The sequence below is a fragment of the Chiloscyllium plagiosum genome, chromosome 11 (assembly GCF_004010195.1).
Source record: "Chiloscyllium plagiosum isolate BGI_BamShark_2017 chromosome 11, ASM401019v2, whole genome shotgun sequence".
NCBI lineage: Eukaryota > Metazoa > Chordata > Chondrichthyes > Orectolobiformes > Hemiscylliidae > Chiloscyllium > Chiloscyllium plagiosum.
The window spans coordinates 19559380-19585216 of NC_057720.1; the positions used below are offsets into that span (position 1 = coordinate 19559380).

Consider the following 25837-nt stretch of genomic DNA (forward strand, 5'->3'; position numbering starts at 1 on the left):
TCCTGTCTGAAGGCTTCCCATTTTCCAACCGACTCTTTACCTGCGAACATCTGCCCCAATCAGAATTTGAAAGTTCTTGCCTAATACCATCAAAATTGGCCTTTCCCCAATTTAGAACTTCAACTTTTAGATCTGGTCTATCCTTTTCCATCATTATTTTAAATCTAATAGAATTATGGTCGCTGGCCCCAAAGTGCTCCCCCACTGACATCTCAGTCACCTGCCCTGCCTTATTTCCCAAGAGTAAGTTAAGTTTTTCACCTTCTCTAGTAGGTACATCCACATACTGAATCAGAAAATTGTTTTGTACACACTTAACAAGCTCCAACAATCACCTCCCCGCTTCTTACAGCAGCCTGGGGTACATTTCATCAGGCCCTGAGAATTTATGCACCTGTATGCTTGTTAAAGCATTTGATAGCTCCTCCTTATTAATCTTAACATGTTCTAGAATCTCACCATCTCAACTGACACCCCTGGCTAAGTGTCTTTCTCCTTTGCAAATACAGATAAGAAGTATTGATTTAAGAAGTCACCCACATTGACTCCAAGCACAGGTTACCTCTACGGTTGCTAATAAATCCTACTCTTTTCCTAATAATCATCTTCTTCTTAATATATTTATAAAAAGCCTTGTGGCTTTCGTTGATTCCATCCTTCAGATATTTTGTGGCCCCTCTTTTCCCTCCTATTTTTTTTTAACAACCCCCTGCAATCTCTGTACATTTGAAGGACCTCCCCTGTTTTAGTGCAGTGTACTTGATATTTTCTTTTTATCAAACTCACAATATCCCTTCACATCTAGGGTTCTCTGGACTTGCTGCCCTTACTCTTCATTCTTAGAGTAACATGTTGGCCCTGAATTCTCATTACACTACTCTTTTTTTAAAAGACCCCCACTTACCAAATGTAGACTTACCTGCAGTAGCTGCTCCCAGTTTCATTTGATAAATCCCACTTAATGATATGGAAATTGGCCTTGCCCCAGTTTTGACATTTAAATTCTGCACTATACTTATCCCTTTCCATATGACTTTGAAACTTGCAGTTATGGTCACTATCTCCAAAATGACACCCTATTGAAACTTCAACCACTTATCTTAGAATCCCTAGTGTGGAAACAGGCCATTTGGCCCAAGTCCACACTGACCCTTTGAAGAGTAACCCACCCAAACCCATTCCCCATATCCTATTACTCTACATTTACCCCTGACTAATACACCTAATTGAAACATCCCTGAACAATATGGGCAATTTAGCATTGCCAATTCACCTGATCTTTAGACGGTGGGAGGAAACACACACAGATGTGGGGAGAATATATAAACTCCATACAGTTACCTGAGGCTGGAATTGAACATGGACCCCTGCCGCTGTAAGCCAGCAGTGCTAACCATTGAGCCACTGTGCTGCACTCAGCTGGCTTCATCGTAGGATTAGGTCTAGCACTGCTCCATCTGTAGTGAGACTATCTTTGTGTTGGCACAAAAAGTTCATCTGGATGCACTTAAAAAATTCCACCCCATTTAATCCTTTCACACAAAGATGATCCCAATTAATATTAATGAAGTTGAAATCCTGTTTCTATAACCGTGTTTCTCTCACATCTTTCAATGATTTGCCAACGTATCTGCTCCGCTATCTGCCTCAGACTGTGGTACAATCCTAACAAGGTAATCACCCCATTTTTTATTTCTAAGTGATACTCAGAATGCCTCATTTGAAGACCCTCTAGGATGGCCTCCCTCACTACTTCAGTGATGGTTTCCTTTATCATTAATGTAATGCCCCTACCTCTGCGCCATCATTCCAGCTATTATGCTTGAAACCTCCATACTCTGTATGTTGAGCTGCCAGTCCTGTCCTTCCTTCAGCTTTGATTGTGACTGCAACAATATCATATTCCCACACGCTGATCAACTCTATAAAATCATCCACCTTGTCAGTCAAGGTCCCTGCAGTAAAATAGATGTAATTTATTGTTCTAGACTACCCAGGTGCCTTATCATGCCCATATCTCCTCAGTCTATCCGAGCATTCCTTCTATATCTGACTGGAGCTTGCTCTCAACTATACATCTACTCTGTGTCCCACCAACCCCCGGCAGATCAGTTTTAAAACCTCCTCAACAGCATTAATAAATACCAGCAACACCACTGGTTCCAGTGCTAATATAGGTTCCACCTACCCCAGAAACTGTCCCGAGGATCCAAACATCTACAGCTCTTCCTCCTCCTCCCTTTAGCCACAGGTTCATCTGACTTATCTTCCTAGACATATACTCAATGGCACATGGCACTGAAAGTAATCTGGAGATTACAACCTTAGTAAACTACTTACAATCGAGTTCTCTTATCAGTAGAGCTCTCCCAGCCTGTTTCCTCCACTGCTGTGCACTGGAGCCACCATTGAGCGCTCCCCCCCCCCACCCCCCGGCTAAGTGTCTTTCTCTTTTGCAAATAGAGATGAGAAGTATTCATTTAAGACATCACCCACATCCATTGGCTCCAAGCATAGGCTGACCCTACATGTTTGAGAAAGGAATGACACAGGGATCCCTGTGGTTTGAAGCCTTTAAAAGGAATGTATTTTCTAAAATACAGTGCTGCTCTTTGGCAAAGGAACATTTGAGACATTGAGCATTCTTATTTTGTCTAAACTTATTGATATCAATACTTTCATGACTATACTGTATACATCTTTATTTGTATTTTTCAAAATTGGATTTTCTCTGCAAGGAAGTGGATACATCACTCCGCAGAAAGGAATGGATCCTCTATTTCATAAATATGTATCAATTACGGTATGGAACAGAAAGAAAATGTACAAAACATTGCTTTAACCCTCAATGTTCTGTATCCTTAAACAAATTTGGTTTACTCTAGTTAACTTGATATGTTTTGCTCAAAAAACAATGAAATAATCCAACAGGATGAATGAAGTAATGCTAATAAATCAAGAGGCTAGTTAAACAAGTCCACACATTTGAATTAAGAGTAAATTGAAGACCATAATGAATCTTCCTTGCTCGAAGGTTGCAACTTGATAACATTGTCATTTTTATTTTGCTTGTATAACATAAGTACAAGCATGAGAGAAATAAAGCATAAACCTTTCTTCATGAATGATCAGAGAAATTAAGAGCCCACTTGGTGAAACTTGTGGGTACATCATTTCTTCTAGTGGGTGAGTTCTCATTTAGTTAAAACTAGACATAATTCAGTATATAAATTACAAAGTATTTCCCATCATAGCCTTAGAAACATCACATTTCACCTTTATGAATTTCAGAGGGTGCATCATATAGTATAATAAACAAGCTTTAATTCAAGGTGGGCATAGTATTAATTCAAGCCCAATTCTATAAGGCATTCCTTATTAGCTCAAAAACTGCAATTGCCTGTCTCACAGACAAAGTTCAGGGTTACAGTATGTAAATATTGCAAAGAATCCCATTCTTGCATTCAATATCTAATGAACACAATGTTTGTCATTCTTATGAAATGATAAATAACTATGATTTAATTAAAACAACAAACTGTTTAAATTTATTGCCTTATTGAAGGTGAAATATCTTTCATTGTATTTATCTCAGCACAGCTGAACAGTTCTTTTATCCCCTAAACTGTATTTAGTCAAACAAGGTAATTTGCATTTATGAATAGGGGAGGGCAAGGAAGTTAGTAGCACTTTTTCACTTCTTAAATACATTAGTTGTGACTCTGGGAAAGACTTAAGAATATGGACAAGAGACGCAGGAAAGATGTGAAAAATATTGATTTTAAACAGGGAGTGTTACTGACCCAGAACTCTAAGCCTAAGGGGCTGTGGAAGTAGAGTTGAAAAATGATTTCAATAGGAAGCAGACAGGTCCTTGAAGGAAATTGATTTTCAGGACCATGAGAATGGAGTTGACTGGGTTGCTCAAAGCACTGACTTGCTGAGTCAAACAATCTTCTTCTGTGCTGTTACAACGAGAAACTAGAATATTATCCAGAACAAGGTACTTTGTCAGTCTTGCTTCAGAATTTAATTCTTAAACTTTTTCTTCTTGCGATTCTTTTTGCCTGCAGCAAGAGCTGTTTTTTCTGCAATGATCTGCTGATACTTTCTCTTGTTATACCTGAAACAAGGCAAACACACACTTTGCAATCATTTTTACTAGCAATACAGTTGATAAAAATACTACATTCATAAGTAAACTGGTTATCCAGTTACTTAAGACTTATTAAAGCATTATAAATACACAATAGTGACATAATATTACATATATTTTTAAAAGTATGTTAATGCGACTGTTCAGATAATATAAAGCATATAACAATTGCAGCCAGGAGTACATGACGATTCAAGGTTTGTTGACTCCGACCAACTAGAAATCAGACTGGCATATTATAGTAACCAAAACATTTTAAATTTGACTCCCCTTTGGACGACATAATGGGTATTTAAAGTGACATCTATGCTTTAAACACAAACACAGGAGACTGTAAGAAACCCCCACACAGTTTTACAGCATAATTAACATTATTTTGTAGCTGATTCATAGTTAACATAGCAACCATTTCAAATGTAATCAGTACACAGCTGTGAAAGCCTGCATTACAATCCCCAGGAAGGACTCAGAGGCAGCTACGACAAAGAGAGCTCTCAGTTCAAGGGAAAGGCTTGCATCAGCAATCAACCAGCGTCCTGAGCCAATACAGTCCAGACAATCTGTAAGTGCCACTAGCTGGGACAATGGCCAGGAAGCATGTCCCCTCATCACAACTTGCCAGGAAGTGTGACCCCCGAACCGTGTCTTGCCAGGAATCGTGGGCAGATTTTTGACACTTTGGGAAATATGATCAGGACTGCGACACTCAGACATCAAGGCAACTGGCAACCAGCGAGAATGAAAGAGTCTGCAGAGGAATACAGACAGGCTAAATGAGGGGCAGTTCATTTAAATAGTCATTGGATAGGAATATGGGCAAGAATGGAATAGCATAGGTTAGATGGGCTTCAGATTCGCAGGTCAGCACAACATCGAGGGCCGAAGGGCCTGTACTGCGCTGTAATGTTCTATGTTCTCCTTTCTAAAAAAGGAGCAAGTTTTGCTAAAAATATACATGGCACTAGTCAGATCACAAGAGAAATATTGTGAACAATTTTGGGAAAAATATTTTGGCATTGGAGGCAGTCCAGGAAAGATTTACTAGACTGATACCAGGCATACAGGGAATGTCTTATGAGAAAAGGTTGAGTTTGTACTCATTGGAAGTTACAAAGATCCAAGTCAACCATATTAAAATACACAAGATCGTTAGGGACTTGACAGGGCAGATACCAGGAGGTTGTTTCCATTGTTGTAGAGTCTACAAACAGAAGGTATAATCTCAGATTAACCTTCAACGAGTAAGGCAAAAGATGAGGAAGAATTTCCTCTCTCAGAAGACAGTGAACCTGTGAATTCTTTTTACTATAGAGGGCCACTAAGGTTAGGCATTTAAACGGGCATTAGATAGGCATATGGAGGATAGTGGGTTAGTGTAGGTTAAGTGGGCTTGGATCGGCGCAACATCGAGGGCCACAGGGCCTGTAATGCGCTGTATTTTTCTATGCTCTATGTTCTATATATTCAAGGCAGAAACAGTCAGATTTTTAACCAGTAAATGAATCAAAGGTTTATGGGGAGAAAGCAAGGAAGTAGAGCTGAGGATTAAAATTATTTTCAAAATTGGCTAACATGTCACTAACCTAGTCAGTTTATCTTTGAATGTTACTAACATACTTACTAAGGATTTACATAAATACACAAAAACAGAAAGTGCTGGAAAAGCTCAACAGGTGTGGCAGCATCTGTGGAGAGAAATCAAAGTTAACTTTTCAAGTCCAGTGACCTTTCTCCAGAACAGTTCTGAGGAAGAGTCACTGGACCCAAAATGTTAACTCTGATTTCTCTCCATAGGTGTTGCTAGACTTGCTGAGCTTTTCCAGCAGTTTCTGTTTTTGTTTCTGATTTCCAGCATCCACAGTTCTTTTGGCTCTTATTTACATATGTATTTTGTCCATATGAACTTTCTGAAGATAGTTGATTAGGTTCCACATCAAAAAAATTATTTGTAAAACTGTAAGTGCACAGAACTATAAGAAACTTTGTAATATCGATTAGTAATTTGTTGGGAGCTCAGAGTCAAAAACAAAAGCTCCTCAACTCCAGGGATGTTGTTCCCCAGGGATCTGCAGCAGATATACTAATGAAAAGGCTGAGTGGAGCTTCTCTCTCCAATCTTGCCAATGACACTAACTTAGGACGCACTTTAAATACTTGTGGATTGGAACAGAAATTTACAAAGGGACAGAATTTTGTTTGCTCATTTGTCTAATGTGTAATGGAATTCAATGTGGGGAAGTACGATGCCTTGAGCTCAGGATCTAAAAGGCAATTTGCATATTTTCTTTACAATGAATATTAATGGTATAATAATTTTAATACTTTGGTGGAACAGGGAAATTTAGATGTCCACATACAAGAAACGATAAATACTAGTACCTAGGTAGGTAAGAAGGTTCATTGAATGTTGGCCTTTATCACAAGAGGATTGAAATTTGAAAGTGAGGAAGTACCTCATTCTGATAGAAGGTCATCAACCTGAAACATTAACTCGGTTTCTCCATCCACAAATGCTGCTCGACCTGGTTAGTATTCTAGCATTTCTGTCTTATTTTCAGAGTTCGTAACATTACCCAAGGAAGATGGCACAGAAACCAGACCATTTGTCACAACTATTCATTGAAGCTGGTGTTCATTTTTGCTTATTTAAAATTTAATCTTTATAACCCTCTATTCCCATCTCATTTGCACGCTTGTCTAGCTTCCCTCTAAATGTTCCTATGCTCTTCATTTTAATCACATCTGGTCACAATGATTTCCACATTCTCACGACCTCACTCTGGGTAAAGAGGTCATTTCTGGATTCCCTATTTGATACTGTGATGGCTATCTTGGGTCATATTAATGCTGCCTGGTCTGTTGCGCTTTTCCAGCACCACACTTTTCAACTCTGGTCTCCAGCATCTGCAGTCCTCACTTTCTCCTAATTGATCTTAACCTACTGCGAATCCTCTTGCAAGGAAGCCTACCTTGAAGAAGCTCTCCTCCTCCCTCTACAAGGATCTCAGTGAGTCCCCCTCTCACTGCACACCCAGGTCATCTCCTCTGCCGGATGCTGCCTGGCCTGCTGCGCTTTTCCAGCACCACACTTTTCAACTCTGATCTCCAGCATCTGCAGTCCTCACTTTCTCCTCATATTAATTTTAATCATGCTTTTCCCATAAGAGGAAATTTCTCTGCATATCCATTCCACCAAAACCATTCACAATTTCAAAGACCTCTAACTGGGCAACTTGTTTCAAGAGAGAAGGCTGAAAAACCTCCTGGTCCTATGCAAACAAAAAGGCATACCGTCGGAATTCCGCATCTGCCAGAAGCTCCTCCACCATTGTTCGTTTTCTTTCTTTCTTCGGAACACGAGAATGATAGAAGTCTACTGGATTGTCCAGAATTGTACCAACCTACAAAAAAAGATAGATGAGTGTAATATTACCCTGAAGACTAAGTTTAAAGAAGTTATATTGAAATGAAGCCTGCATGAATTAATAGCATCTAGAAATATGTTGGAACTCTTTGATGAAGAGTATCAACACAAGATTTAATTTTTTCGTGTTGCATTTTTCTAATATAAAGTTGGTTTTGATTGATCTCAGCTTTGTTTTCCGCTACTTCTACCACCGTGGGGAGGATAAAGGAATAATTTCAGAGATTGCTCTCCACAATTAGCAGCACAGGTAGAAACTGGACAACCGGTTAAGGGGATAACATGTATGTTGCTCATATTGAGGATTTAACAGAGGGTCAGGGAAACTATTGCGTCTAGTTGAGGAGTCTTCGATTTAAAATGAGGACGATATGGTAAGTTTCACAAAATCTCTTTTTACAGATGTTTTTGGACTTGGAAATACTTTGTCACACCATGAGCTTGAGACAGGGACCATTGAAAGGCCAGGTAAAGACTGTGGAAATATCACTATCGATTCTGGATGATCTTCATATCCGAGCAAACTTTTCAGAATAGTCACTAGCTAATTAACAGATGCAGAAAGCTATGACTAACTTTCTCCTCCTCTCTAGACTAGAAATTCTGATAGCAATTATAATGTTGGCACAGTGCTAAATTAGACCATTTTACCCAATAAGGATCCAAGCTCAAATCCGTCTGGTGCCTGCAGCTCAGCTCCAGTCTCTGGAGATAGCTTTACCCTAAGGCAACACGATATCAAATTTGAAACCTTGATTATAATTTCCTACATTGCAGCTAATATTGTAATTACAGCCCTCATTTTCGGCATAATCAGTTGTTTCTGAACAGTGTGGGACTCTTTGCTTCAGTGCCCAGCATTAATGTTGACACTGTTTATGCACTGTAGGTAATCTCAGGCTCAATGTCCAGTATCATTGGTTCAAGCTATTCCTCTCTGTATTGCATGCTTACAAATAGACTCATCCTCAAAGAGATAACTGATGCAAAACTAACTTTGCCTCCTAGTGTACTGTCTTCTCAAACTGAGTCAGTGGGTAGAATGATAATCACGTATAGCTACAGAGCTTCCACCATGCTTAATGGTTTAGACGTCTGAGTACTTTGATATATTTTGCAAAAGCAACTTTAATAATTGCTATATATTACAAGCTGGCTTTATTACTGATAAAGCTAGAAGTTCCAAATGCATCACATTATATAGCTGTCCTTACCAGCTAATACATACCTGGAAGTATTTAGGGAAGCCTTCACGGTCATTTTTCTTGTAGAAACGCTTGGGGTTGATTGCTGCCCTCATTTTTAGTGCCTTCAGGTCATTCTTCAATTCGTCAGTTATTTCAGGAGCTTTCATATTGTACCAGCCATCGCCTGCTGTCTTTGCACGTTCTACCTAAAGGAACAAAAGAAAGATTGAAATAAAGACAGGCTATTAAAGGCATAGCAATCTACAGAGATTCGTTTGCATTAATTTGAAGTTTCGATTTTTATTTTAAATCAACCTGTTCACAGATGCTATTGCACACAGCTGGAGCAGGTGGGACTTGAACCTAGGCCTCCTGGTTCAGAGGTATGGATACTATCATTTCACCACTCAGAAGTTTAAGCTTGTTCCTAAATACAGTGATATTATCAGACAGAGACAGAATGAACAAACGATTGCTACATGTTAATTACTAACGCCACAGACTCCGTACCTACCCTGCGTTTTTTCTTCAGTTGACGGGTGGACTCTTTTAAAAGTGGAACACTATCTTGTTTTTCAAATTCTGGTGTCAGGATGGTATTTGCCAACAGCTAAGGAACAGAAATATCAATTTTAAAATAATTCATGCAGAAAATGCTATCATTTATTTGAATATCAAACACATTATGGCATTACTATGCTCTAATTGCTACTCCAGCCAAAAGCTGGCATGTTCCCTAGTGCATATCTTAATGTCCAGTTTAGACAGATACAGAACATTTAAAGAGAAAAGTAAATTATTCCCTCTCCTCTCCTGAAAGTTCCAGAGACTATTCCCTATGGTTCAACCTCCTCTTGTACTTTGTTAAAATGATTTGGAGATGCCGGTGTTGGACTAGGGTGTACAAAGTTAAAAATCACACAACACCAGGTTGTAGTCCAACAGGTTTAATTGGAAGCACACAAGCTTTCGGAGCAATGCTCCTTCATCAGGTGATAGTGGATGGCTCCATCGTAACACAGAATTTATAGCAAAAATTTACAGTGTGATGTAACTGAAATTATACATTGAAAAATTGATTGTCTGTTAAGCCTTTCATCTGTTAGAATACAGTGATAGGTTCACTTCTTTCATGTGTAAATCACAAAACCTTTTTTTAAAAAGTTGCATTCTCGGGTTAGCTGTTAACAATGGTGATAGCTAGACAACATATTGTTTAGCTATCACATTGTTAACAGCTAACCTGAGAATGCAACTTTTTAAAAAAAGGTTTTGTGATTTACACATGAAAGAAGTGAAACTATCACTGTATTCTAACAGATGAAAGGCTTAACAGACAATCAATTCTTCAATGTATAATTTCAGTTACATCACACTGCAAATCTTTGCTATAAATTCTGTGTTACGATCGAGCCCCCCACAATCACCTGATGAAGGAGCGTCGCTCCGAAAGCTAGTGTGCTTCCAATTAAACCTGTTGGACTATAATAGCCCCCGTGTACTCTGTCTATGCCATGATGTTTAGATTGATTCTAATCTAAAAAGTGAGATAACAGAGTTTTACATCAATTCATGCAGTTTTTGAGCTCAGAGTTCTACATGAATGTTTGCAGTTTTTGAGCAAAGTGCAATGTAACTCTGCAAGTACAAATTCACCCCACAAAATATATGTGTGCATGTGGGTCTTTGTCTGTCTGTGTGTGTCTGTCTGTCTGGGGTGGTGGTTGTGAGTGTGTGGGGGAATTAAGCCTAATTCTGACCACGCATCTTTCGAATAAAAGACACCAAGTGGTAAGAGGGTAAATACCCGAAATGAATCATACTAATAAGAAATTGATATTAGCCAATTCCTCTTAGTCTCACTGTACCCCTATAAGTTTATTTATTGTTAACATGCTCAAACCACCTCTCCGTTATGTATAATAACCCTGGCACAACGACTGAAATTAATTCACTTCATTTAGCTGGTGTCAAAACCTCAAAGTTGATGCCATTTCTGTCTTGGCTTCAAACAATGGTTAGAATTGATGAACCAAGTTTTCCAACAAAGGTAAAAATATCGAAAGCATGCTGACTGACCTAAAAGTAACATACACAGACAGTGCTGGAGAAAAACATGTCTAGTAGCATCTGTTGAAAGAAAAACAGAGATTACGTTTCAAGTTATGTCACCCTTCATTAGAACATTGTAAACGAAGGGTCACTTGACTTGAAACATTAACTTGTAAAAATTCCGTCTCGGGACGTGGGAATTGTTGACAGAGTCAGCGTTTACTGTTTATCCCCAATTGTACAGCCTTTTTGACAAAACGTGACTTGTTATAGGTAGTGATTTCCAGGTTGTTATCACTTGCTGTGTAAAAAAATGTTCTTGTGCACATTCCAGCTACATCTCATGCCCAAATCCTTAAATCTAGGCTCCCTCGCCTTGTACCATCAGCTAATGTAAACACCCTTTCCTGGTCTACCTTATCTAAAACCTACCAGAATTTTCCAAATTTTCAATCTCCTCTCAATTTCCTTTGTCCAAGAAGAACAACCCAGTTTCTCCAATGTAAGCCCATAGCTAAAATACCTCAACCTTGGAACCATTCTGGTATATCTCCTCTTCATTCTCTCAAGAACCTCATATTCATTCTAAATTTTGGGGATTAGAAGTCTAGTTGGGATGGAACCAGAGCTTTCTGAATGCTTTATTACTCAATGCCTCTATTTAATCTGACAGTACTGAAGAAGTTTGATAGTATCATTAGGTTGGTTCCGGAGTTGAGAGGGTTGGCTTATGAGGAGAGATTGAGTAGACTGGGACTATAGGAATTTAGAAGAATGAAAGGGGATCTTATAGAAACATAAAAAATATGAAGGGAATAGATAAATATAGAAGGAGGGAGGTTGTTTCCACTGATGGAAGGGGGCATAGCCTCAACATAAGGAGGGAGCAGCTTTAGGACTGAGTTAAGGAGGAACTTCTTCATCCAGAGTTGTGAATCTGTGGAATTCCCTGACAAGTGAAGCAGTTGAGGCTACTTTGTAAAATTTTTTAAGGCTAAGATTGATAAATATTTGAGCAATAAGTGTATTAGGGGCGATAGTGAGCAGGCGGGTAAGTGGAGCTGAGTTCATGAAAAGATCAGCCATGATTTTATTGAATGACAGAGTAGGCTCGACAGGCCAGATGGCCTACTCCTGCTCCTATTTCTTGTGATCTTATGTTGCATTCTTATGTTCTATCCAAGATAAAGCAGCCTGCTTGGCTGGCACCCTAACCTTCACTCTCTCCACCACTGAAACGCAATGACAACATGTGCAGCACCTGAAAGATGCAGTTCAACAACTCACCAAGGGTCATAGAGATGTACAGCACAGAAGCAGACCCCTTGGTCCAACTTGTCCATGCCGACCATATATCCCAACCCAGTATCTTCCAAACACACAACTGTTTCACAAGTAGTACATAGTCAGCAGATACATGGGAACTCTGCCATCTGCAAAGCTCTCTCCAAGCCACTTGTGATCCTGATTTGCAAATATAATGGTGTTCCTTAATTGTTGTTGGTTCAAATTCCCTGAAAACTTCTTCCCTAACAACACAGTGGACATCCCACACCACATGGTCTGCAACAAATCAAGACAGCAGCACCTTCTCAAGGGCAGTTAGGGGTGGGAAATAAATTCAAGCAATGTTCACATCCCATGAATGACTAAAACAAAAATTAAACAGGCATAAATACATATCCTCTGTCAACCATATTCTCAACATGTCCTGCCACCTTTAAAGGTCTGAGCGTATGTACATACACTCCGAGGTCCTCTGCCTCCATACTCTTCAGAACTCTGGCATCAAGCCTTTACTGCCTTACCCTATACCTTCTACCAGTATCATCTTTGTGCACAACATTAGTGAATCATATGAAGGAAAAGAAAAAGACAGAGGGTGGTGGTGGAGGGCTGCTTTTCAGACTGGAGGCCTGTGACCAGCGGTGTACCACAAGGATCGGAGCTGGTCCACCACTTTTTGTCATTTACATAAATGATTTGGATGTGAAGATTCTGTACATTTTGTGTAATTACCTTAAATCATTAGTTCAAATTACTCTAAACACCAGTGACAAAACCTGAAGCCATCAAAATACTTCATAATGGTGTTGCACAGGCCAAAAGGCTCTCTGCAGCCACAGACCGTGGTCAAAAAGAGAGTCTATGCAAAATTACATTGCCCCTGCTTGCTCAGTTTGACACAGCAAAAATGAAAAATTACAAACGCCTGACTTCCTGACGCTGCACTGCCCATAGTGAGTTAATATTAAACCAAGGATGGGATACAGCTCAGAAAGCACCCAGCATCTTACCTCATCACTTTCCTTTTGCTCCTTTAATTTTTTAAAAGCTTTTGCCTTAGGGCCCTGTTTTTCAGGATCGAAGTTTATGTACAGACCACCTAGTTCTGTCAGATTAAGTCCTGGATCAATTTTGTTTGACAATTTGATTCTGAAATATAAAAGAAATTAAACAAGTTCACCAACTTATTCATTAGAAGCTCAGCTGCAAAAGTTAAATAATTCAAACAGAAAATTTGGGCTGAATAGAATGGACTAGTATTGAAGAATAAGGTAATCTTTCACCTGACGAAAGCTTGTGATTTCAAATAAACCTGTTGGACAATAACCTGGTGTCATGTGACTTCTGACTTTAGTCCACCCCAGTCTAACACTGGCATCTCCACATCTTTAATATATCTAACCTAACCTAACCTACACAGGACTACAGCCACTCGCGGTAACGTATTCCACAGATTCACGAACCTCAGAAGAAATTCCTTCTCTTCTCTGACTTGGACAGATGACTGCTTAATCTAAGATTACACCCTCTGGTCCTGGACTCTCCCACAAGACAAAACCATAGGATGTAAGAACAGGAGTAGGCCATTTGGCCCACTGAGTGTGCTCTGCATAAATGAGGGCAGGGCTGATCTGATAATCCTCAACTCCTTGATAGTCTAGTGATGTTATCTCTAGACTATTAATCCAGAGCCTCAAACAATGTTCTGGAAACCCAGTTTCAAATCCCACCATGAAGGTTTGAATTCAATAAAGATCTAGAATTAAAAATCTAACTGCAATACTGTTGTTGATTATCCAGAAAAACAATTCACCATCTGGTTCACTAAAGTCCTTTAGGAAAGAAGCTTTTACCTTTCCTTTGGCTGGCCTACATGTGATTCCAGAACCACAGTAATGGTGTTGACACTTAACTGTCCTCTGGACACTTAGAGATGGGAAATAATTGTAAGCCTGACCAGTGCCACTCACATCCTGCGAATTTTTTAAAATCACCATAATCCTTGACCACCTTACTGATTAAAAAGCCCTGCCTTTAATATACAACCTCTCAGCATCTAATCTGTCAAGTTTCCTAAGAATCTGATGTTTCAATAAGATCGCCTCTCATGATGCATTCAAGACTGTGATGGAATACTCTCTGTGGATTCACAGAGACACTGAAGAAGCTTGACACCATTCAACCTGCTTTGGAATTTACTTCCTCCAGCACAAACACATCTGAACCATCTAGAAAGACAAGGGCACCATCACCTGCAGATGCCCCTCCAAGTCACTCACCATCCTGATATGGAACAATATTGCTGACCTTCAATATTGTAAAACCAAAATTCCAGAATCCCCTTCCAGCAGCACTGTGGAGGTACTCTGTACCATGTAGACCACAGCGATTCAAGAAGGCAGCTCATCATCACCAACTCTCAGGTAATTAGGGATGAGCTACAAATGTTGCAGCAGTGCCCAATCCCACTGAAGAATTTTCAAAAATATTAGTGAATGTAGAAGTATTGCCTCTTCCATACCACTGAGCATTTAGAATGAGTTCACTCATACTTTCTCTGGCTGTGGTGCCTATGTCACCCTTTCCTTGTATATTCAATTGTCTTGTCAATGTAACAAAAGCATAAATTGCTGGAAAAACTCAGCAGGTCTGGCAGCATCTATGGATGTTTAACGTTTCAGGTCCAGTTATGAAGCAGAGTTAACGTTTCAGGTCCAGTTATGAAGGGCCACTAGACTTGAAATGTTAACTCTGCTTTCTCTCCACAGATGCTTGCCAGACCTGTTGAGATTTTCCAGCAACTTCTGCTTTTGTTTCTGATTTATAGCGTCTGCAATTCTTTAAATTTTTCTCGTCATGTGATGTGTTTCCTTCACGTCTGCCATAAACAGCACCTTCCATACCACTATCACCTCAAAAGGACAAAAGCAGCAGATACATTGAGACACTGGCCCCTGCAAATTCCCCTTTAAACCACTCATCACAACCTTGGAATTATGTTGCCATTCCATCACTGTTGCTGGGTCAAAATCCTGGAACTCCCTCCCTCCCTAACAATGTGGTAGATGTACTTAAACCAAATTGACCGCAGGGATTGAAGACAGAAGCTAATCAATTTCAATTAAGGATGTGCAATAATTGCTGGTCCAGTCACTGAAGCCCACATCCTGAGTGAATAAAATAAAACTAAACTATTGACTCTGTTTCTCTCCCCATATGCTATCTGTTCTGCCAAGTATCTCCACCATGGATTGCTTTGAGAAAGTACTTTACAAATGAGTTTGCAAAACTACTGCTTTACTTACAAATTAGAATTTTTCTTCAAAGTATCACTGTGTTCATCTTCATCAAAAAAGTCATCATCGTCTTCCTCTGACTTCCCGTCTCTGTCACCAGCGTCGTCCCCACTTTCAACACTCCCCTCCTTTTCGTCCCCACTTTCACCACTCCCCTCCTTTTCTTCATTCAAGTCCAAGTAATATTGTGTATCCTGATCTGCTCCTGGTCGTTTGTCAATCATAAACAGGTTGCTACCCGTCGCCAAGGGGCTTCCTGCTGTGTCAGGTACAAAGGCAGAGGGTTCAGATGAAACATTAGGTTTGGATGTAACATTTATACTGGATTCTTCCAAAAACGTTCCAGTGCCACCATCCTCCAAAGTGTCTTTGTCTTCATCGCTGCTAAGCTGCAAACTGATAATGGGCGGAGTTGCACTTCGGGTTTTATTATTTAAATTTTTCTCTGTATCCTCCTGTTCCTCAACATTTGCCTCTTCATCAATCAGGTTAATTTCATACACTTCTGTTTTGCTTGGCTTGTCCGCTCCAGTTTCTGCATTATTTTCTCCAATGGTCCTTTCTGAACATTGGTCATTTACTTCCAACTTATCACTACATTCTGTTGGCTGCTCTGGACAAGGCTGCGATGCAGTTTCAATGATCTGTTTCTCTCCAACATTTTCTTGTACTTCAGATTGAGATTCCGTAACTTCGCTCAGAGGTTCAACTCTACTGCGCCTTGTCTTTCTTTGGCTGGCCGGTGTTCTTGATCTAGATTTTGCCTCCTAAATAAAAAAGACAGACATAAATATGTTTATTAACTTTTACAGGAAAGCTGACAGTTGATTTATTGTAAACATTCTTCGGTAATAATTTTCATTTGCACTATTTCGGGAACCTTTCTTCATTATACACATTTTTGCATCTTGCCGGAGACACCATGTTTGCATGTGATTGAGCTGAATAATGAGACTTGCTCCTAAATCTGAAAGTGTAATTGCTGAAACTGTTATTGTTGGGTTGTAAGAGCCAGATTATTGATCAGGAAACTGAGAAGCGAAAAACGTCAACTAACAAAATGGTCAAACCTCTCAGAACGGAATGACCAGAAAGCTGTTTGCAGAACAAGAACATCATGCCATTCACATGAGGGATTCGTGCCTTTATGGCACTAATTCAATTAGCATTTGGGGAGGGCAAACAAGGCAAGGAAAAACCTTAAAAATGGTGGGATAATGAGAAGTGTAACTAGAGGGCAACTTGGCTTGCATCCACAGATCCTGAAGGAAGCAGGTCAGTTAGATCAGCAGATTAAGGAGGCATGTGGGATACTTACACTTATTAGCCACACCACAGAATATAAGAGCAGGTAGGTTATGTTAGAACTGCATAAGACATGAATTAGCATGCAGCGAGAATACAGTTCTGATCGCATTATAGGAAGGATGTAATCACACACGAATGATACAGTGGAGGTTTACAAGGAATATGCCAGGGTTGGAAAGTTTTTAGCTATGAGGGTAGACCAGTTGTTTTCTGTGGAATACAGGAGGTTGAGGGAAAATTTAATTGAGCTGTACAAAATTAGGAGGGGCCTGAATAGAATGAATAGTTTCTCTTAGCAGAGAAGTCAGCAACCAGAATGTATAAGCTTAAAGTGATCAGTGTCTTCCCTCACTAAAGAGGGAAATTAATTAGTAGAAGTGTAACTCTTCTTCAATTCATGACCCTTGCTTTGTGCGGCAGTTGGCTTAGTGTTTAGTGGGCAATTACCAGGCAAGGTTATACATCTGTGGGTTGACAGTTGGGTGGCCATGTTCTGAAACAATTATTGCAACATTAGGTACAGAGTGTAATAACTTTTCATCTGCCCAACATGGCGTCTGGTCTTCATGGAAATGATACAGTGTGTAATAGTGAGGGTTTCATTATAAAGGCATGAAAAAATATCGGTAAGTAAAATCAAGAAAAACCTGAGTTTTTTTTAATAAATACATAAACAGCAAGAGTTAACTGAAGAAAGAGTCCAGCCTATTGCAGACCCAAAGAGTGATGAGATGGAAAACATTGAGAGGATTTTTAAACAATACCTTGCATCTGTTTTCAAAAAGAGAGGGATAATGAAGACCTAGAAATTCAGAAGTGTGAAATATTGGATGGAGTTACTATAAGACTTGGCCGTTCACCTCACTATTGGGAGCCCCAGGATTTAGACTGGGGTGAATGGACTCTGGCTTTAGAGCATGGGAGGGTAAGGGAATCTCCCGGTTAGGAGATTTATTCGAGGGAGAGGTCTTGATATCTTTCAACCAATTAAGTCAGAAATACAGGATTCCTAATAGGGACCTTTTCCAATACTTCTAGGTTAGGGATCATATACAGGCACAAAATATTAAAATGTAAACACTTCGACTCATACAAACATCTGGCAACCATTACTGTTTGCTGGATGTAGGTTTGCTCACTGAGCTGGAAGGCACATTTTCAGATGTTTCATCACTAGGTAACATCTTCAGTGAGCCTCAAATAAAGTACTGGCGGTGTAGCCTGCTTTCTATTTATATGTTTGGGTTTCCTTGGGGTGGTGATGTCATTTCCTGTAGTGACATCATTTCCTGCAGTGATGTCATTTCGTGTTCTTTTTCTCAGGGTGGTAAATGGGATCTAAGGTTAATTGTGTTTGTTGATGGAGTTCCGGTTGGATTGCCAAGCTTTTAGGAATTCTCGTGCGTGTCTCCTTTTGGCTTGTCCTAGGATAGGTGTGTTGTCCCAAAGTGGTCAGGTAGGCAAAAGTGAGGACTGCAGATGCTGGCAATCAGAGTCTAGATTAGAGTGGTGCTGGAAAAGCACAACAGGTCAGGCAGCATCTGAGGAGCAGGAAAATCGACATCTCAGGCAAAAGCCCTTCATCAGTGAGCAAACCTGCTGTGCTTTTCCAGCACCACTCTAATCTAGACCCAGTCAAAGTGGTGTCCTTCCTCATCTGTAAGTAAGGATGCTACACCACCAGTGCTTCATTTGGAGGCTCACTGAAGATGTTACGTAGTATGGTGACAAAATGTATGAAAATGAACCTTACAGCTCAGTGAGCAAACCTACATCCAGGACCTCAACCTGAGCTACAAATCTTCTCAAAATTCATTACTGTTTGCTTCCAGCATCTGAGCCAATTTTTTTATCTAACTTACTGCTTTGTCTTAGCTCCCATGGGCTTTCACTTTCAGGACTGGTCTGTCATATCAGACCTTATCAAAACCTTCGCCAAAATTCATTTGGATTACATCAAATTCATTAATCACATTGACAATTTTCTTCCACTCAGGTGTTGAGATGACCGAGGTGACTAAACAGCTGGTCACTGGTGAGGCAGGTGGTGTAGAATTTGGGGGGTGGGGGGGGAAAGAGAGTGCAATGCTGGGATTTTCCCACACTTCTCCTCCTGTTTGTGCTTGACTTCTATCTGGGTTTGTCAAAGATAGTCGAAACAGTTGGCCCCTTCATTGATGTATCTTCTGTAACACAGGCAGTTTTGGGGTGAATGAATGATACTCATAAGTTGGTGAGATAATTGCTGTTTTTTTTAAAAAGAGTCTTTGAGTCCTTTTTCTTGCCTTCTTTGTACCTTGTTGCTGTACTGATATTCAGAACAGAGAGCCTGTTTTTGGGAGTATTATGTTAGATTATATTGCCAGACTAACTTAGCAACCAGTGTGTTTACTGAGGTTGCTGGCCTGAGAAACATCACTGATATTGCAGTGTCTTTCCTGCCAGTGGGTTTGCAGCATTCTGCAGAGGTATTGCTGGTAATATTTCTCAAGGGATTTGAGGTGTTTGCTGTACATTGCCTGTCGCTGATGGAGGGCTGGTAACTCTACTGCCTTGAAGATCATGAGCTTGGTATCAGTTTTCAGCCTTTGTTACCAAACACACTGTTAGTCAGATTGTCTCCTGTGTGCAACTTCTGACCATGTGGAATTTAATTGATTTCTATTCTCACTGAGAGGAATGGGAATTAACACACATTGTCTAGTGGCTTGGTGTGGATCTTGTTAGCTGTGGTACATGGTGGATCTTTATTTTCTGCATATTTAATCTAAGGATATTTTATCTAAGGCTCATTCTCTCATATGTCTCAGTGAGTGACTGGTTGATGGTTTGGAGCTTGACCTGGGTGCGTGCTCCTACAAGTGCAGCCTGCATACCACAGCTTGACAATGGCATGCTTTTGGTTCTGGACTTGATGTGATGCAGGTTGAACAGTTTTCTGTTTGCTTTGTAGCTTAGCAGCACACCTGTGGGTAGCTTCATGAATATGGGACAGAAGAGAATCTTGTCTGATCCTAATTACTGGACGAGGCAATGAGCAGAACAGTGTCCAAATTGAATTCCATTTGCCAATGTGTGGCATGATAATGAATGCTGTTGGTAAATGTTAACATAATAAGAGAATACACAGTGAATGACTGACTGGGTACTAAGGAGGATCGAGAAACAGAGCAATCTTGGAGTACACATTCACAAATTCCAGAAAGTGGTAAGGAAAGAATATGTAATACTCTCCTTTATTAGCAAAAGCACAGAAGAGGAACTGGGAGGTTACACTAGAATTGTACAAACCATTGACTAGACCACCAGTAGAGCATTGCACGCACTTCTAATCACTGCATTTGAGGAAACATATGAATGTACTACAGCAGTAAAGAATTCAAAAGGATATTGCCTGAACTACAGTTTTATTTACAAGAAAAACTTCATAAATTCAGGTTTATTCCTTGGAAACAGAGGTGATTGAACAGAATGTGATGTAGGTGTGTTATACTGGAGGAGCTGGCAAATTATAAATGTAGTTTATGAAAGAAGTGGAGGTGTGCACCAGCATGAATGTTTTACGATAGATAGGAAAGTGTTGTGAAGGAACAAGGAGATTGCAGATAGATAGATATAGTAGGTTAGGTGAGTGGACAAAAAATTGGGAGATGGAGTTTAATTTTGAAAAAATATAAAGTTGTTCACTTTGGCAAGAAGAATAATAAAGCAAAGTATTAGTTCAATAAAAATCAACTGCAAAATTCCAAGGTGCTGAGGGTTACAGATGTTCTAATGCCCGAGGCACAAAATATTAAAATGTAGATCGAGCAAAATATACATGATTCTGAACAGGCCTGACCAAGGTGGATGTGAAGGTAGCAGCCAAGGAGCAGGAAAATTGACGTTCCGGGCAAAAGCCCTTCATCAGGAATACAGGCAGAGTGCCTAAAGGGCAGAGAGATAAATGAGAGGAGGGTAGGGGCAGTGAGAAAGTAGCATAGAATACAATAGGTGAATGGGGTTGGGGATGAAGGTGATTGGTCAGGGAGGAGGGTGGGGGAAGGTAGCAAAGAGTACAATGGGTGGATGGGATGAAGGTGATAGGTCAGAGAGGAGGGTGGAGTGGATAGGTGGAAAGGAAGATAGGCAGGTAGAACAAGTCATGGGGACAGTGCTGAGCTGGAAGTTTGGAACCGGGGTGAGGTGGGGGAAAGGAAAATGAGGAAACTGGTGAAGTCCACATTGACGCCCTGGGGTTGAAGTGTTTAAACATTAGGGGATGTCCTTTCAGGACAGAGACAAGGAGATTTTTTTTCTCTCTTGCTCACTGGATTGTATGACTTTGGAACACTCAAGAGGCAGGGTCATTGAACATTTTAAGGCCAAGGTAGATGGATTCTTGTTAGAGAAGGGAATCAAAGGTTATGGGTGGGTAGACCGAAATGTGGTAATCAAAACACAAATCAACCATTATTTAATTGAATGGCCATCTCCTGCTCCTAATTCATATTTCATGCTGATTGGGACACAATGGAACAAATGGCCTCCATTCCATGCTATACATTCCTATGATTCTAGAGTTTCTCTCATCTGTACTAGTCCTATACAGCATGTTTTGTTTCCATTTGCATTAAACATTTTAGCTACCACTTTGGTTCCAAGCCTGTTACTTCTATGATTTTTCTATCCCATCAGGCTTTCCTTTCCTCCAAATTCAATCCTTAGTCCAACGTCCATGAATGTTATGCTTCTACCAACCTTTAACTCTAAATCCACAGTATGCTCGATGCTTCTCAAGGAAATTTTAGCATCCTCTTCTTTCCACCAGGGTGGTAGAGATGGAAGGGAAGGTGGAGGGAGAGGGAGAGACAGATACTTGGCAACTCTGACGCAACGCTGGACCAGTGGGTCAATTAGCATCCCAAAGTGGAGTTGCAGGTAGTTGGGATGGTAAAGAAGGCATTGATACGTTTGTCTTCACTGGTCAGTGCATTGAGTATTTGAGTTGGAATGTCATGTTGCCACTATACAGGACATTGGTGAGATCTCTTTTAGAATACTGTGTTCATTTCTGATCTCCCTGCTATAGGAAAGATGTTGTGAAACTTGAAACCAGAAAAGATTTACAAGGATGGAGGGTTTGAGTTATAGGGAGAGACTGAATAGACTGGGGCTATTTCTCCTGGAGTGTTGGGGGCTGAGGAGATGACCTTATAGAGGTTTATAAAATCATGAGGCATGGATAGAGTGAACACCCAAGATCTTTTACCCAGGGTATGGGAGTACAAAAGTAGAGGGCAGAGGTTTAAGGTGACAGGGGAAATAGTTTAATAAGATTGGAGGGGTAGCTTTTTCTCACACAGGGTGGTACATGTTGGAATAAGCTGCCAGAGGAAGTGTGGAGGCATAATTTACAACATTTAAGAGGCAGCTGGATGGGAGGATTTAGAGGGATATGGGCCAAATGCTAGCAAATGGGACTAGGTCAGTTTAGGAGATCTGGTTGGTGTGCATAAGTTAGACTGAAGGATCTGTTTCCGTGCTTTGTATCTGTCTGACTCGATATCCCTTTAAAAAAATACTGTTCACTTGCAAACACCCCCATATTGTCATCCACAGTGGCCAAAGAGTGGACGATTACACTTGTAAGCTGTTGCTGGCTTGGACTGAACAAGACTCAGATGGCAACAGCTCAGTTTGGATCAAATCCTTCTTGGATAACTACATCTTCCACCAACTGTCTTGGCTCTCCTTGCCACTGGCTCACACGTCTCTTTCTCTGTCCTAATCCTCTTGTCCTGAGGGTTTTCCAACCCTCTCACCCCTTTCCTTTAAAATTCTCGAATAAAGTCCTCCACCGTTTTTGACCTTTCAGCATCTGCATTGCGTGTTTCCAGGAGACAGTGAGGACTGCAGATGCTGGAGATCAGAGTCGTGTGTGTGTGTGTGTTGCTGGCAGCATCCGAGGAGCCTGACCTACTGTGCTTTTCCAGCAACACACTCTCAACATTGTGTTTCCATACCCCTGAACTCTCTCATCATTTGCTCTAACTTCCTGATGCTGCGTCCTTCCAGCCTCCTGCTCGTCTACCTTGGATTCCAGCATCTGCTGTTATTTGTGTGTGTGTGTGTGTCTCAGGCTGTGGATGAGGGACAGAGGGCCCCTCGCCTCAGTCTCTGACCAGACCTTCTCCCCCCCCACGTGCCCCAAGGATGAGACGCTTTAACCCCATTCCCGGCTCCACCGTCCCTGTCCTCTCAGCCACCCCCACCCCGAGCTCTCCCCCTCGGGAGAAGGTTACCTTCCCGGTCACGGTGCGCCGTCCACTCCTGGTCTGCACCATGCCGCCGTCCCTGCGCGCACCACTTCCGCCCGGTGCTCCACTGAGACCTTCCCCCGGGCACTTCCGCCCGGTGTTGCCTCGAACCGGCCACCACCGCCTTCGCATCGCACTGAGACCAAACAGACAGTCCGCACTTCCTCAGCAGACCAGCCCAGCCCAGAGAGGATGAGCAGCGTTCACAGATGTAAATTATATATAATTCCTGACTTTGGTTGCTAAGAGTTACATGCTCAGCAATGTTTCAGACCTCTCCATTCAATAGTACATCATTCTCCAGGCCCCACTGCCGCTCTCTGTATGAATATTGGCTTCAGCCTCTGCAAAAAGGTGGTACAGACCTAGACTGGCACTTCTCTCCTGCAGACGTATTGATTTGACGCAGTCTCCATCCTTTCTTGGATCAAATTTGTAACAATTTGGTTTTTACCCTTCGATTTTTATTGGTGTAAAATTTATCAGTGCAACACAGTAATAATCTAGGTGATGGGGTCAATTTCAGGTCTGCTGCTTAAACCCATCTTGTTACAATGGCCTAGGCATTCATCAGGTGGGGTTATGGAAGGAAATGGCAGAGGAGTGAAACAAATATATTGCTTCACTTTTTTTAAAAACAGTGTAAGATACTACAAACATTCCATTAATATTAAAGATGATGGGGAGGAATTAAGTACCATCACCAAAGAAGTGGTATGAGAAAAAACTAATGAGGCTAAAGGCAGAACCGTCCCTTGGCTCAGATGGCTTGCATCTGAAGACTTTAAAAAAAAGGCAGCTGCTGAGATGACGGATGAATTGGTTGTAATTTTCCAAAAATCCTTTGATTCCGCAGAAGTTCCAGAGGACTACAAAACTACTAATACTTCACTAGTTTCCTCATTTCCCCTCCCCCATCTTACTCCAGTTCCAACCTTCCAGCTCAGCACTGCCAATCTCCCTTCCCATGTATCCACTCCAACCTCCTCTCTGACCTATCACCTTCACCCCATCCCCATTCCCCTCTTGTACTCTTTGCTACCTTCTCCCCAGCACCACCCCCCACATATTTCTCTCCACCCTGGACGCTCCTTGCCTCTATTCCTGATGAAGGGCTTTTGCCCAAAACATAAGATTTTCCTGCTCCTCTGATGCCACCTGACCTGCTGTGCTTTTCCAGCACCACTCTAATCTATACTCTGGTTTCCAGCATCTGCAGTCCTCACTTTGCCCTACTAATACGACACCCCTATTCAAAAAAGGAGACAAAAACAAGTCTTTGGCTGAACTATAGTTAGGCTTAACTGTAAGCCAGAGTGGAGAGAGAGGAACAAGTAGATGAATTGTATTTGGACTTCGAGCTGTTCAACAAGACCTCTCTCAAAATGTTATGAGCCCACAATGTTTGAGCTGGTATATTTGCATCACAGATAACTGGCTCATGGACAGGAAACAGCAAGTAGGTAATAAGGGGTTCTTTTACAGGTTGGCAACCTGTAACCAGTGGGATTCCACAGGGATCAGTGCAGGGGCCACAACTACTTACTACATATATATTGATGACTTGGAAGAAGTGAACCTACTGTAGCCAAATTTATAGATTACACTGAAAGAGGTGGAAAGGCAGATTGCGAAAGAGATACAAACAATTAAGAGAGAGACATTGATAGATTAAATAATTTGGCAAATGGAATATAGTGTGGGGAAAATGTGAAGAGGTTCATTTTGAAAGGGAGAACAGAATATTATTTAAATGGAGAAAAATTACAAAAGGTTGCAGGATAGTGGGACTTGGGCTACTTGTGTATACACCTTGGGTTCATGTCACACTACAGGTGACCCCCACTACACAATACACTCTCACAAAGGACACATACGCACACTCTCTCAGACACACACACTTTCTTCTTCACAAGCTTATACTCCATCACACTCTACCAAACACACATATGCAAACAAACTCACTCACTTTCCCCATCACATGCAGACAGACACACACACACAGTTTAGGGGTTGAATTTGCATTTGCAGATACATTCTATTTTGTTCAAAAAGCACACAATCTGCAGGCAGGCAGATATTTTATAAATTCCTACTTTGGAAGTAGAACTAGTCTGACCCAAGATTGGGATACAGATAGACTCTAACCTCACACCTTTAATGCATTACCTGAGCTGTGATGTCACTTATTTTATAAACCTTAAATTATCTCGAATGCGACTTGAAAGAAGTTCTGGGATTTACAAAGTCTGCAATCCACCCTAAAAGATGAAGACTTAACAGCAATCTGGGTTTGTTCAATACATTGTATCGGTTGCATGACACTGATTTTGCTATAAATTCTGTCTTATGATCAAATTTGTAACAATTTGCTTTTTACCCTTCGATTTTTATTGGTGTAAAATTTATCAGTGCAACACAGTAATAATCTAGGTGATGGGGTCAATTTCAGGTCTGCTGATTAAACCCTACTCCACAGCCACCTGATGAAGAAGCAGCACTCCAAAAGCTAGTACTTCCAAATAAACCTGAGAGACTATAATCTGGTGTTGTCTGATTTTTAACTATGAAACACAAAGCTAGCACAGAGGTACATCAGGTAATTACGAAGGCTAATAGAATATTGGCTCTTATTTCAAGAGGTTTGGAATACAAGAGAAATTCTTTTTGACATTAACTTTTTCAGAATTTTTAATCTGCTCCTCAGTCAAGAACCTTGAGCATATTTTGAAGTTCTGTCTGTATCTGTTATATAAGTTTGAAACAAACGAACAATCAAGTCATGTCTTCGTGGATTTACTGACCCAACAAGAGATGTCTATTTATAA

At 40.7% G+C, this 25837-nt stretch overlaps 1 protein-coding gene across 1 annotated transcript; it reads right to left on the minus strand.

Annotated features, from left to right (window-relative positions):
• Positions 1-2559: 2559 nt before the first annotated feature.
• On the minus strand, positions 2560-23223 carry dnttip2 (deoxynucleotidyltransferase, terminal, interacting protein 2). The gene is made up of 7 exons (XM_043698833.1): positions 22995-23223; positions 15412-16169; positions 13117-13255; positions 9282-9377; positions 8809-8973; positions 7448-7557; positions 2560-4123 (listed from the first exon to the last, which is right to left on the minus strand). Exons 1-7 carry the CDS (start codon positions 23139-23141, stop codon positions 4030-4032), a joined length of 1509 nt encoding a protein of 502 aa, XP_043554768.1. The 5' UTR covers positions 23142-23223; the 3' UTR covers positions 2560-4029.
• Positions 23224-25837: the final 2614 nt, after the last annotated feature.